This window comes from Sminthopsis crassicaudata, chromosome 2 (genome assembly GCF_048593235.1).
Source record: "Sminthopsis crassicaudata isolate SCR6 chromosome 2, ASM4859323v1, whole genome shotgun sequence".
NCBI lineage: Eukaryota > Metazoa > Chordata > Mammalia > Dasyuromorphia > Dasyuridae > Sminthopsis > Sminthopsis crassicaudata.
In genome coordinates this window covers 132,795,312-132,810,405 of record NC_133618.1, presented here as the reverse complement: position 1 = coordinate 132,810,405, position 15,094 = coordinate 132,795,312, and the positions used below count along the sequence as shown (strand labels likewise).

At 35.1% G+C, this 15,094-nt stretch overlaps 1 protein-coding gene across 6 annotated transcripts in view; it reads left to right on the top strand.

Moving 5' to 3' along the window:
• NSD3 (nuclear receptor binding SET domain protein 3) overlaps positions 1-15,094 on the top strand; it is a 139,166-nt gene that overhangs the window by 97,424 nt on the left and 26,648 nt on the right. For 5 of the 6 annotated variants that reach the window (XM_074287257.1, XM_074287255.1, XM_074287256.1 and 2 more), the window contains 5 exons: positions 4,740-4,840; positions 7,121-7,166; positions 10,177-10,307; positions 10,730-10,858; positions 11,711-11,837. In XM_074287257.1, the coding sequence (XP_074143358.1) occupies positions 4,740-4,840; positions 7,121-7,166; positions 10,177-10,307; positions 10,730-10,858; positions 11,711-11,837 (534 nt within the window). Of the gene's footprint in view, positions 1-4,739; positions 4,841-7,120; positions 7,167-8,035; positions 8,525-10,176; positions 10,308-10,729; positions 10,859-11,710; positions 11,838-15,094 lie in introns of those variants that run through there. The other variant, XM_074287259.1, reaches the window with a different exon arrangement.

Sequence of the window (15,094 nt, the reverse complement as noted above, 5' to 3'; positions counted from 1 at the left end):
TATTGCCACTTTGTATTATGAATTGTATTAGTGTTTGTTTATTCCAATCATGGTTTCCAGAGCTATTTTCAAAGACTAGAGAGATTTGTTCTTCTCTTCTGGAATAATAACAGCTAATCCTTAAGAGATATTTGTATATTTTAATAATAGAGGAAACCCAAACTTTATTCTATTCCTGATGAAAGAATCATTTTTATCTGAATTCTCTGTTCTCCCCCCAAAACAAACAACAAAAAAAAAGTTGAACTGAATAAAGAGAAAGGAATGTTTATTTTTCACCTTTCTTTTTATCTTAAGTAGATAATTGTCAGTGGGAACACTAAAGAAGAAATCTTTTTTTTAATCAAAGCTTTTATTTTCAAAATATATATATAATATTTTCAACATTCACTTTGGCAAAACCTTGTATTCCAAATTTTTTCCCCCCTTTCCACACTCCCCTTCCCTAAATGGCAAGTAATCATATATATGTTAAAAATATGCAATTCTTCTATGTATTTTCCCACAATTATCATGCTACATTAAAAAAAAAAATCAGGTCAAAAAAAGAAAAAATGAGAAAGAAAACAAAATATAAGCAACACAATAACAAAAAAGAATGAAAATACTATGTTGTTATCTACACTCAGTCCCTACAGTCTCCCTCTGAGTGCAAATAATTCTTAAGGAAGTTCTGAAAAAATCTGTTCTTCACAGATCAGGTCACTGGCTGGTCAGGGATGTAAAGACAGATTATACTTCATATAGATGAAATTGATACCCAAGACTAAGAGGGAAAAAATCAAAATATGATGTTTGGGGAGTTGAGGGAGAAGGAAGAAAGAACCTGCTGGTTGTTCACTTCTTGAGGACAAAATATAGCTGTATACAAAATAACTATACAATAGTAATTGCAACCTAGGATTGAAAAACAAAAGGAGATCTTAACATTTCTTAAGTTATGGTCCTATAGTCAAGAGGATATAGGAAGAAACCAGGAAAGGGGAAACATGAAGAGAGACATAGTAAGGAAGTGACTCTGGTGCCTTCCTACTCTTCCTCTTCCCCCCCCCCAAAAAAAAAAGAGAGAGGTAAGGATCAGCGTCTATAGTGTGTCAAAAGGGATTCCTTTTAAGAGGAAATAAAGTATTTTTTCCCCTCCCACTAAGAGCAAAGGGGAGCCAGTAGGGTAGTTGAAGTTTATACAGCTAATGAAATGGTCTTTGAACTTAAAAGTTGGGAGTACTGCAATGGAAGCATAACTTCTCCAAAGGATCACAAAATAAAATCTTTCCAGCTGTAAATTTGTCAAGGATTTTAAAAGTGCATTTTCTGTTCTTATTTATACTTCCAAAGGGAAGGGAATAGCATTTATAATATAGAATATCTGCTATGTGTCAGACACTGTGCCTAAGGGCTTTATGGATTTATCTCATTTGATTTTTGCTGTGATCCTATTCCCATTATACAGTTGAGGAATCTGAGGTAGATAGGTAGCTTTCCCCGGTTTACACAATTAGTAAGTGTAAAGGGCTAGAACTGAGCAAATGCACTTGGATAATGGAGCACGTGAGACTAATTGCCAATTGGACAGTTCTCTATTAACTTGATTGAAGGTTGATCCTCCCCAGCTGTTCTGTGCTGACTTGATTAGTGGGACAAAGAGGGGGAAGTGACGTGGGTGAAGTAGGAGGAAGAAATTGGGGCATTCCCCTGGCGGTAGGGAGAGAGGAAGGTGGTGTGGAGATTACTAGATTTAATCCCCTGACTTCGACCTCTAGAGACCTAGAATAAAGACTTTTGATTAGCCTGATTCCGGCTGATTAAGGAGAAGAGTTCTAGCAAGTAAGTAAGTACATGCTTTTTAACTTAAAAGTCTCAGTAATTTCTAATGTTTTTGAAATTTTATACTTATATTATTCACAAAACATTATACAGAATGAAAGTTAGCATTATTTAATAATCAGTAGTGATGAGGTTTAGATATCGGGGTTCCCAGTCAGAGAACCAAATGATGAGATTATGGTTCCTGGTGATCAGGGAGTTAAAAGATGAGGTTAGTGGCAGGTTTGGGGTTCAAGGAACCAAATGAAGAGGCTAAAGACTTGGAGTCCCCCTGCAGTTCGGCACAGGGTAGGGAATTGTGGGAACCCCTTCGGGAGGCACAGAGATCCTTCGTAAAGGAATTTACAAACCTGAAAAGCTAGACTGGTAAAAGAAGTTTATTACTGGCATTGGGAAGTCAGCCTTTGCTATGCATGAATAGAAAGACTGAATTCCTTAGGGGCAAGGTCTGACAGAGAAATAAAGTTTCTAGTAGAGGAGTCCTGACAGAGAAGTAAAGCCTCTCATAGAGAAGTCCCAACAGAGAGGTATAAAGTCTTGTTAAGGAAATAGGTGAGGAAGTTAAAAGAGAGGGTAATGCTGAAAGAGAATATCATTTCAGCAGTCAGAGGGTTGCTGCTATGCCAGGGGGGAAGAGAGGTTCCTTGACATATTAGGTCCTCTGCAAGGACTGAGCCCCAAGTTGGCTCATTTTATAATCAAGGCCTTGGCTACAACCTGGGATTTGCTCTTGATATGGAGGCTGGGTGGCTTGAGCTGGAATTAGAATAGAGAATATTAGAATTAAATGAGTGTCTTTTAGACTGATCTTTAATTTAATCAGGAGTGAGCTTTATCAGTTGGGGGGGGGGGGCAGGTACCTGTCTCTCAGGTTAATAGAATGAAGCTGTTTATCCTGATTCCCTCCGAGTGGGTCCTTTACAGAGGCAAGGTTCAAGGAGAATCTCTCCTTCAAGGAATTTCCCAAGGCCTTCACCTTATGGCTCACCCAGAAGTCAGAGAGAAAGAGAAAGTGTTTTGGAGCTCCCCTCATCAGTAGCACTATACTTTGTACATATGTACTAAATAAATGATTGATTTATCATACGATATATCTCTTCTTATTCAGTTTATAATTCACTAAATGATAAGACTTAAAATTTTAACTATTTTTCCAGATCTGAATTTAGTAATCATTTAAAAAAAGAACATTTCTGTGAATACAGTAGAACAGAAAAATGAGTTGTGTAGGAAAACATGTCTTGTATTTACATTTTCCTTTTTTTTTTTTTTTTTTTTTTTTTCATAGGGAAACTATCATTTATTTATGAGAAGTATTGGAGGCATATTAACTAGTTTTTTTTGTTTGTTTGTTTTTTTAAGCTTACTTAATAAATAAATAAGTGGGGAAAAAAAGTTAGCAAGAGATCAAAACCTTAATGAAATAAACTAGTAATTTGGGTATGTAGACTAATCTGGAAAGTTTTGGGGCAATTTAATCATTTTATTAACAAGGTCAAAAGATTATTAAAAAGAATGGTCATTTAACTATCTTTTAGACAAAAGACTTTATCAAGGATTTCTTGGGATTTATGAGGGGAGACGATGTAAAAATCAAGGAGACAAATCCCCTTTGATAATATTGAAAGAATCAAAGAGGGCAGTCCCCTTTGATAGGTTGACCTCACAGATAAAAGACAAAGGAAAAAAATCTCTCTTCCTCTTGATACATCTGATGCAGTCTTGTGGCTCTGGTCCATTCTCTAATTTAGGTTACTTGTAGAAGTTTCTCTTCTTTTTTGTTCATCTTGTCACCTTTTTGAATCCAACTTTTAGGTTGAGGAAAGTTAAAATCTTAGATTCTCAGGAAAGGTGTCTGTCTAGGTGAAGAACCACATAGGAGATAGCTATTTCCAGACTTTGTCTCTGCCTTTTTTCCTCCAAATTGCCTTAGGTAGGCATCATACCTGAGATATTTTAAAAAGTTTGAGAGAGACATATGTGGAGAATTTAATCTCCTTGTTTAATAATCTAGCCAAAGTAGTAGTAAAAGGAAGTTCATTTTGTCACTCTTAGACCAAAGATCTACATTTTCATTTTTTTAAAAAAGTATATAACAAATTCAATACATATAAAGTCATATTGCTTGTTTGTGTTTATCTCAATTGTCCTTTATTTCATACAAAGGGTTAGGGATGGTGGAGACAAACTATTTTTAGTTCTCCCTTCCCTTTTCAATCCTTCCTCTCCAGTTAAAGGGGAAAAACACAATCCTTGCAATACATTAGTATAAAAATAATCAATCAAAACAGATCTACACATTTGCTATTTTTGTCTCATTCTACATCTTAGATCCATTACCCATCTATTGATAGGTGATAACATACTTTATTATTCATCCTCTGGAGTCATGGTTGATCAGATTTCTTAATACTTTCCAAATGACTAAAAACAACTATATTACATATATTTTTATGCCATCTAACTGCTGTCATAAAAAATGTATTCAACTAAGTAAATATATGGGATAATTTGAAGAGGGGGAAAAAAAACATAACCTCTGGGGAGATAGGGAGAAGTTTCATGGTTAAAACAGTGGAATAGAGCTTTAAAGAGAGAGGTTCAAAAAGATAGAGAAAAGAAGAGATTGATTTCCAACGTGAGAGTAGTTTCATTTAAATATATGGAGGTTGGGGCAGCTAGATGGATAGAGCAGGACAGCCCCCTAAAGTCAGGAGGACCTGAGTTCAAATGCCTCAGGTACTTAATACTTCCTATCTATGTGACTCTAGGCAAGACCCTTAATCCCTATTGCCTCAGGAAAAAAACAACATAAATACTTGGAGGCTGGAGAGTGAATGTGGAACTCAAACAGCAAATTATAGTTTTAGATTTTGAGGAATCTTTAATTTTGTTTTGTTTTCAATCTCTTTTAGGTTCCACAGAGAAGAAGCAACAGAGAAGATCAATTAGAACTCGTTCTGAATCTGAGAAATCCACTGAGGTTGTGCCAAAGAAGAAGATCAAAAAGGAGCAGGTTGGCTTCCTACATGTAGAGAGTTAAAACATTGTATTTGTAAATGTTGTGGCTTATATTAGTATCTTCCCCTTCTTTTTTCTTTCTGTCTTTTCTTTTTTTTCTTTCTTTAAAAACAAAAAAAAAAAAAAAAAAAAATTCTCCCCCATTGGGTTTCCTTTCTAGACTGTTGTTCATGTTACATGCTGGTTAGTGCCAGTGCCCATTGCTAAGGCAGCCATTCCTGTGATCCTGCTTCAGGCACTTTCACAGAACCAGTCAGGCTTCAGGAATCGGGAAACCTATGGTGTAAGATGCTTGAATGAACCTGACACATTTACTTTAAGATTTCTGTTATGAGCAAAATGATTTCATGTTTTCAGTGATTTTTTTTTTTTTTTTTTGGTTGGTGGAACCTCCATTGAGTTCCTTCCTTTTTTTTTTTTTTTTTTCTTTTTTCTTTTTTTTTTTTTTTTTCTCCTTTTTGATTTTTGGTTTAAGCTGCTGGTTTGTATTATGTTTTTATTTTTAAAACAAATCAAATTAATTTAACTATAAGAGTTATATTTAAGAGTCAAATAATCATAGGTAATCTGATTTTTTTTTTGTTGGCAAAACAGATTTTTTGGAATGTTTTTTTCCTTCAGTGGAACAGCACTCACCTGTAATTGGGGTGTCAAATAAATAATACTTTATTATTTAAAAACAAAACAAAAAAAATCATTCTGATCTAAGGGAGGTGATTAAACTAATTTTATGAGGTATATATAATCTTATCAGGTTATATACATTAAGTGTTTAATTACTTTTTCAAGGAAGTTTCTGGAAACTGTTGCTGCTTTTTCTTAGATGCCCAGTGAAAATAAAAAGGTTTTTCTTTTTCTAAATAAAAAAGGTATCCATTTTGATATTTGTCTTGACAGAAGGCGTTCTAAATGGAACTAATTCAGATGAGCTTTGTGTTTTTTTAACCACTTGATGTTGAGTGTTGATTTTCTTGTTTTAAGTGATTCCTTTTGTATTTTTAAACTTCTTAACTTGAATGAAAGTGACAGTGTGGGTGCTTTATGCTATCATTGAGCATATGAAACAATTTTTCCCAGAAAGTATGTAACTAAAACTTCGTGATGCACTAACCAATTACACACTTATCATACAGAACTTCATACCTAGGAAATTATATTCCAAAAAATCTTTCTAAGCTCTTGCAAATCTACAGTATTTATTACCAAAATAAAGTTGTAATCTTGCAACTGGTTCCCAAATTCAGTCTGTGACCAGTCAGTTTAAAATTATAAGCAGAATGAATACAAATAATGGGACAAACAAAATGTTAATGCCACTGTGTTATAGTTAGTAGTAGAACAATACCAGTGATTGTTTAGAAGATTTTATATTTGTATTACTAATTGTATCCTATAAAAGCGCTTCTGTTGTATGTTTTTTTACCTGTTGTAAAAAAATAAAATTTTTTTAAAAAGAATTTAGAACAATCCTTAAATATTTACAAAACGTGTTTCAACATGCATACTTAACACATCTTAAGGAAACATAAACTGCAATCCTTAGCCCAAAACAGGAACTCCCCAAACAGCTTCCCTCCTTTAATTCTGATGGTTCAGTCACCAAATTATCACGTGTTTTACATATACATTGGCAGAATAACTTCTAATCTCGCTCTCCTAATGTAGGATCAAGAACACTGTTCATAAGACACTCAAGAAAGTGCTTTTGCAATATCACAAACTTATTTTCTTAAGTTTGTACTAGCAGCAAAAGTATTGAGCTTCCAGCTGTATGGAGCCCTGTAGCACTCTCTACAGAGAGGGTCCTGATTCCCAGCAACTTAGCTGTGAGTGCAGGCGCGGAAGGGTCTTAAAGTGGCGTGAGTTACATTAACCTGAGTATCATAGTAAGTAAAAATTTATCCTAACGTATTTGGGGCGGGGGGGGTTTATAGCAACATCGGGGCTGGTTGCAGAAACAACCCCTCTCTTGCCTCCTGGACACCAAGGAAAGTATTTTTATTGTCTTCATACACCAAGGGAATGGTGGGAAAAAGACTTCGATAGAGAGCATGTGGCTGTGTGTTGTCACTTGGTATTCAGTATAGGCAGCTAGGAATTAAACCCCGCCCCCCCACCCTGGGACAGAGAGCTTGCCCTGAAGATGGGACTGACTTCCGATTTCAGATACACTAACCATTCATCATAACTTAGATTGGTGAAAGTGTTATTTTTCCTTTTGTTAATCAAAAGATAAAAATTTCTTTATTAATTCCTTGTTTTCCTGTCTAAACAGGTTGAAACAGTTCCACAGACTACAATGAAGACAGGATTACAGAAAGGTGAGTTTTACACTGTAATGTTACTTTGAATTTCCCTGATTTAAATCAGTTTTGAAAGAATTACTTATTTGTACTCCTTGTACTTTTGTCTGTCTTTGTATTTCATTGTTGTTGCTCTTCAGTCAATTTGTGTGGAATTGCAGTACCCTTTCCCTTTCCAGTGTGTGTGTGACTTTATCATTATGATCTAATCTGTACCTCCACATGAAAAGTCTTGTTTATTATGATAAATTGGAGAACACTATGCAGATTTGATCCAATTTTCACCTTTTCTCCATGATTCTGGGGTTTCATTGGCTTATAACTAGGGATGTGACGAATCCACTTTTTTTGGTATTCGACTGAATACCGAATAGTAGCTATTAATGTTCGTCAAACATGGACTATGACAAATCAGATGAGACAACCAGATTGAAAAATCTTACCACATTTTACTTTTACGGTGCTATAAAATCCTTTTTAAAAATTAAAATTATTCATAACTTATTTATGGCCACTATTAGAAGACCATATGCAAATATATTTGAGATATGCTTTAAATTTTTATAACCTTAAATTTATATATCTTAAGCTAACAATTTGATTTTAGTACAAATTTGTAGCATGATTGGTTTTTAGTATTTTTTTTGGTGAGATCATTCAAACTGCATTTAATACTTGTAGTTTACTCTGGGCAAATTGCATTTAAAAAAACACCAGCCTCTCTGCATTCTCTGGGAGAAGTCTGCAGCGATGGTCTCCGTGGAGATCCTCAGCAGAACTGAACAGCCTCTCGGAGGGAACACTGCTTGGCGGAGCTCCAAGAAAAGACATCGCGATCGCTGCGAGATTAGGAGGCCTGATTGCGTTGTGTTTCCACCATTCCACAGGGTCGGCGGACCGGGGAGTGCAGGGCTCTGTCAGATACAGTGACAGCTCCGTCTCCGCAGCGGTTGAGGAAACTGTGGACTGAGATTCCTGTACAATTTCATCCCAGAAACTCCAGACTTGTAGTCTCCATGCAAGATTTCTTTGACAGCGGCTTGATAAACAGTTTTCTTTGTTTTCAATTTTGGTTTCACCATCATCATTATTGGCATCTTCTGGTTTCTTCTACAAGACTCTAAACGACTGCTTTAACATTCAAGTGATTTTTCGCCAGAGCTGGATGGGTACAGCTTAAATCGTGGGTCCAGCATACAAGCCAACGTATAACTTTATACTGATCAATTTCGACATGGACTGTTGTTTTTGTTTTTGGGGTGTTTTTTTTTTTTTGTTTTGTTTTGTTTTGTTTTGTTTTTTTGTTTTTTGTTTTTTTTTTTTTAAATAAAGCATCATTAATGCACATCTTCAGGGTTTGTGCCAAACAGCCCAAACTGTATACATTACAATCATTAAAAGCTTTTTTTTTTTTTTTTTTTTTTTTTTTTAATGTTAGTGCCGTTATCATGGAGAACAGCATGGCAGCTGTCTTTGGCGGTTTGCCATTTTTCTAGCATTTTCAGAAACTCATCGGAAATGGCGGTACCTGTGTGTTTCCCTTCGAAAGCTTCTCAGTACAGCACTGTTGTTCCTCTGTTAAAAGTCCTTTTTAATCCAGTGATGTATTAGGCCAAGGAAATGTTCTGTGGTGGTACTCTGGGTCCACACACCAGCAAATGAAGGAAATATATTGTGCAGTTTTTGTTTCTGTTTTTTGTTTTTTATCAGCGTTTATCCTGGCAGGCACCCTCATTTATAGATATCAGGAAACACTGTTTGAGTGGAAACATTTATAGAGTGAGATTAATAACAAGGTTCCAGTAATCTGAGCAGTCTAACATGGCCCACATCCTCCATCACAGAATATGGCTATGTATCAAGTGCTCCATCTCACCCAGCCTGTTAACGGATCTTCATGGCCTCAGGAGACTTGTTTCTCCATGGTCTCTTCTGGACTGCACACTTCCTTCCATACTTTGCTGGGCTGATTTAGATGTGTATTTGTTGTATGGAAATGTTGGGGGGGAAAAAAAAACAAAACATAAATCTTGGATTTAAGTAATAACCCTCTCCTTGGTTCCTTGGTACTCATCGTGCCTGACCTACACATGTTTCATTGTGGCTGGTTTTTTTGTAGCATTAGGCCATGAGAAGTGTTGCTTTATAGGGGTACTTTTTTGTGTTTATCTTTTTGTTTGTTTGGTTGGGTTTTTTTTTTTTGTTTTGTTTTGTTTTTGTTTTTGCACTCTCGTTTTGGCTGGATTTGTATTATATACAGTTTAAAAAAAAAAAAAAAGTTCCACACTATTTCTCTGCTTTTTTCATACTCATTCCTTGCATAAATTCCACAGAGGCCTCTTTCTTCCAACTCTTCGTGATTTGGCCACATTTTCATACTGACTCTCCATTCACAGCCCTCAGCAACATGCCATTTAGATGGCATGATATGCAGGGAGGTGCTGCAGCATTTGTTAACGGTCAGAATAAATGCCATATCACCAAGAAAGGCTCAGATGAACAATTACCTGAACATTTAAAATTTATTTGGGGGGCAATATTAAACTGAATACAAAAATTGGGGGAAAATGGCACTATCCGTGTACGAATCGAATACAAATCAAAGATTTGTCACATCCCTAATAAAAACAAGATGGAGATGTCTCTACAAACATATTTGTAAGCTGCACAATGTGTTGGGTTTTATGTCTTTCCCCTGCCAAATTGAATCGTTCTTTCGATTGTTCCAAATCTATCAGCCGTCCTGCAATTTTGATAGAATTGGTTTTCAGAATGGAACTTGGGCACTTGAATGAAACTAGCCTTAGTTCAGGAGCACTGAATTGAAATGTCTTAATATGCAATTGTAATTAAATCCTTTTATACAAGGCAGATCAGAAGCTTGTGGAGTTCTGATTCATGACTTCAGCATTACAAAGAAAGCTGTGCTTTTTCACACTAAAGATGAGTTTGGGGAAAAAAATATTCTCCCACAGCAAAGAAAAACTTAAACAATATTTTAGGATTAATTTCAGTGTGTTGTGTTAAGGTGCCAGCGAGATTTCAGATTCCTGTAAACCTCTAAAGAAAAGGAGTCGCGCCTCAACTGATGTAGAAATGACTAGTTCAACGTACAGAGACACATCTGACTCCGATTCTAGAGGACTTAATGATTTGCAAGTAAGTAAACTTAAAATTTTGGGTGGCAGTCCTGTTCTGAACTGTGCTTAACAGAAGAATGGCAATGTCAAGACTGCAAGTAATGGATATTATAGTGGCCCAGACAATCCTCAAGATTTTGTGGGGATTATTGAAAAGCTAGAAATGACCAACTACAAACCCTAACTTTTGTTATAAGAATAAGGGGAGGTGCACAACTTGTACCAATCTCTTAGCTAAAAAGAGAACATAAGTTAGAAAGCAACTCTGGTTCTTTCTAAGGCCCCTGTATCCAGAGATTGGATGACCAGATTCAGACTTAGCCAAAGTTTTCAAGGGCACCTTTTATGCAAAACTCCCTAGATTTTTTTTTTTTTTTCCCCCAGAGCTTCTGACTGGAGGGTAGACTTCTTATTTATGGATATGCCATATTTTCCATTTAGGTAAACTTTGGAAGGCAATTAGATAGTCCTTCAGCTGCTGCTGATGCTGATGCCTCTGATGTGCAGTCAGTGGACTCAAGCCTATCAAGAAGAGGAACTGGAAACAATAAGAAAGATACTGTGTGTCAGGTAGGATGGTTAGCCATTTCTTCAATATACCATTGCTGGACCTATGTCTATATCTAGATTTTAAATAATAATTGATTGGAGAGGAAAACTCCTTATATGATCGAATCATTTTGAAGCTGATGAAACAGTTATCCTTGGCATTTGTTTTCCCCCTCTTTTGTATGATACATATTTTCTGAAAAAAATAATTGATAAATAAAAATGTATTATAATAGTCATAAATCTAAGTTTAAGCAGCTTATATCAAAGGCCATGATTTCAGGATAAATTCTTGAAGTTGAATAGAATAGCTGCTTTACTGCCTTTCTTTGTTGGATCTCCTTTCCATTTATACATCATGTTTGCATAGTTGCTTGGCAGCAAATAAATTTCAAGAAAAGGATTTTTGGGAGCATTATGAATAGATAGTCTGTTTCCATGTTACTTGACATAATCATTTTGTTTACCCCTCAGAATGTGGAATGAAGCTATATCCCTTTAAAATCTCCATATTTTTACTTACTTATATTTAAACAGATCATCATCTACATCAGTTTTCTTTAACCAGCCCAAATCATGTTTCTTATTATATACTTCTGCCTTTTGAAAATACTCTCTATTAATGGTTTAGGAGATAGGAAATTGAGATGAAAGAAACAGGATATAGGAAGGAATCATGTGTTGTTTAAATTTTGGGGTTTTAAGAAGCAGCTTGGTATGGTGGAAAGAAAATTTGTTTCGGTATTCTGAGATTCTGTCACACAATCTGTTAATTCTAAAAATGACCTGTTGGAAGTAAAAGTTCTCACCAAGTAGCAAAAATTTCCTACAAACCATTGGTTGAGAAAATTGTTTCTGTTTATTATATTCTAGATCTGTGAAAGCTATGGTGACTCTCTGGTGGTTTGTGATGGGGAATGCTGTAAACACTTTCATCTAGATTGCCTGGGACTTTCATCTCTCCCTAATGGAAGATTTCTCTGCACTGAATGTAAAACTGGTAAGTTTATTTTTGTGGTGAAAGGAAGGATAGGAAATCATAGTATTTTTCCTGACATCTGCCAGTCTTATTGGTGCTAAATTTGTAGGACAGAGGTTATAACAAGTAAGTTTTGTTACTCTTAGTAACATTGGAATTAATATGAGAAGTTTAGGTCTTGTAAATAGAATTTCTGGATTGAGTTCACAGATAAGGTGATGATGATATTCTTGCTTAGTAGAAATAAACAAACTAAAATATTTTTTTACTCAGCTTAGTTTCACCCCTAACTTCTTGTAAGTGACTATCCAAAGAAAAGGAAGAAATTCACCTTGAATACATTTCTGCATTCTTGAAATTGGGGATGGGGGGCAGAATTTACATTCTCCAAATTCTATTTAACTTTTACCTCAACTTCTTGATTCTTTTAAATATGATATATTAGATTAAGCTTATAGGAAAGTGGAGATTGAATAAGTTCTCAGGATTTTTTATTAGTACATGTTTTAAAAATCATTATATATCTAGACTTATACGCACACCTATGTACATGTATGTACACACACACATACACTCACACACACATATCTATAAAATTATTGGGTGCTTAGTGCAGTGTGGAATTAAAACAAGATTAACTTAACTTAAAGAACTTATATAGTACAGTAGGAAGATAAAATGTATATTACTTAATCTTATGATTTTTTTTTTAAGATATTATTTAATTGATATTTTTGTATTAGATCACTTTTGTTTCCAAATATATCCTGCCCTTTTATAACTAAATGAGCACCCCTTATATTTAAAAAGAAAGAGAAGGCAACTTGGCAAAACCAGTCATATTAACCCTTGTAAATGGTAATATATACCTCATTCTGTATCCATAATCTCTCACCTCTAAGAAGGAAAGAAGAATTTTTTCAACTCATTTCTAGAGCAAGCTCAATGATTATAGCTAAAAAGAGTTTACTTTGACTTTCTTCTTTTTATTTATGCTGTGGAAGTTTTTCATCTTACCCTTTCTGGTCTCATTGAAAGTGCCTTTAGGAACAGTTCTGGTAGCTGACAGAACAACATAGATGGTTCATAGTCCCGAAAGACTTAATGCATTTTAAATTTTAATACTATTATGAGTACACTTTCTCTTATATGATCTTGATTTCATCTGCTAAGTCTCTATATTGTGAGGGCTTTACATCTTACTTGGATTAGAGGTTATGTGTATTTGTTACACCCTTGTAGTCAGATTCATAATACAATCATTTATCATATGCAACTTTTTGAAAAATTGCAGGTTTTTCATATATAATTCTAACTACTTGATCATGACTTTCTAGGAATTGTATCAGTACTACGTTTTTGCAAGCTACAGTGAATGATGTTGTACAGTTTCTGCCATTTCCCTGCCAAGTTTGTATAAACCAATAAACCATGATTTCTAAGTAAGGATTTTTTTTTAAGCTGTAGGCATCACTGACTTACTATACTATCACTCTCATGAACCCATTCATTTGTATAAGGAAATCTACTTGACCAAGTCATTTAATTAATGCTGGTGATAATTCTTGTTCAAATGTCTGAGTATTGCCTGCGAAAGGGCCTTTAGATTCCATTCTTTTAGATTCCATGATTTTCACAAGCCTTAATTCCTGAATAAACCAATGTGAATTACCATTCAAAAAAAAAAAGAAAGTATACTGTTTTCCTGATTCTCAAACCTCATTTTAATAAGTGGACCTAACCTTTGCATATCCTCTTCTAACATGGACTTAACTTAAAGAGAATTAGAAAACCTCAGGAATGGAAGAAACTTCAGAGGCCAACTAGAACAAAAATCTCCTTTATAAAGTCTTTGTCAAGCCATTAATTAATTCTGGTTAGGAGGGAGCCTACAGCTTCCCATGGCACTCTTAGCCCTAATTGTTAGAATGAAATTTTGCCCTTTTAGTTTACATGTTCCTATTTGCAATCCATTGTTCCTAATATTTCCTTCTGGATGCATGGACATCTACTCCTTCTTCCATCTCAAAAACAGTTATCGTGTCCACTTCTTCTCAAACCTTCGCTACCCACCCTCCACGTCCAATTTTCTCATCTCTATGTTCAGAAACCCCTCTCTTTAAATTGATCCTCACATGGCGTGATCTGCAGTCCTCTTACCATTCTGGTTGCCTCCTTCTAGATATATTCCAGCTTGTCACTATACTTCATAAAATATGCCTCCTCAGCCTGAGCCACAGTAATCCACATACCTTATTAGGACAGAATGTATTGGGACACTGATACTTACTCATGGACTCTTAATGTACTCAAAGATCACTTGAACTTTCTCAGCTGTTGTACACATTGCAAGCTCATTGAAAATCCACAAAAACAACCTGTTAATTTTCAAACTTACAGCATTAACTTCCCGTCATACTATCATGAAATTGATTTCTCTATTGAATTAATTATTTTGATTCACTCCGTTATTTTATTGTCATCCATTATCACATTTTTTTCCTCCTCAACTCTTCCTATCTTTATAATCTCATCAAGTCAAAAACTCCCACAAACAATGCACATTATAGGTCACATTTCTGCTTGTCTAACCTATGTGATTCTGGTTCGTGGTCCTCCAAAAAAGTTCCCCACAATTCAATAAACATTTGTTAAGGTCCTGTTATGTATCGGGCACTTCGTACAAAGAAAGGGATCAAACAGCCCCTGTCCTCATGGAGCTTACAATCTAATCAAAGATGATAAAACAAGCAAAATAACTGGACATGTATATGTTTATTGTATTTAACTTATACTTTAACATATTTAATATGTATTGGTCAACCTGCCATCTGGGAGAAGGGGTGGGGAAGGAGGGGAAAAGTTGAAACAAAAGGTTTTGCAATTGTCAATGCTGGAAAATTACTATGCATAAAATTTTTGTAAAAATTTAAAAAAATTTTTTTTAAAAGATGACACATTAAAAGATGCTGAAAAGCAATTGGCAGGATGACTTCATTTTGCAGAATGATGAGTTTCTGGAGATCATGATGATTGGGAAATAATGAAGTAAATTCTCAAGTTGCCCTTCTCAAACAGAGGGAAAGCTTCCACTTGCTCACCCAAGATGGACTTATTATATAAGTCATTGATAATATATTAAACAGGATAGGACAAATTACAAGTCCCCAAATACTCCCAAGTTGACATCTAACCATGAATAATTACTCCTTGTATCCAGCAAGTTCTCTCCTCTAACTACTGTGATTTAGCACCTATCCATGTTTTCCACAGAATTG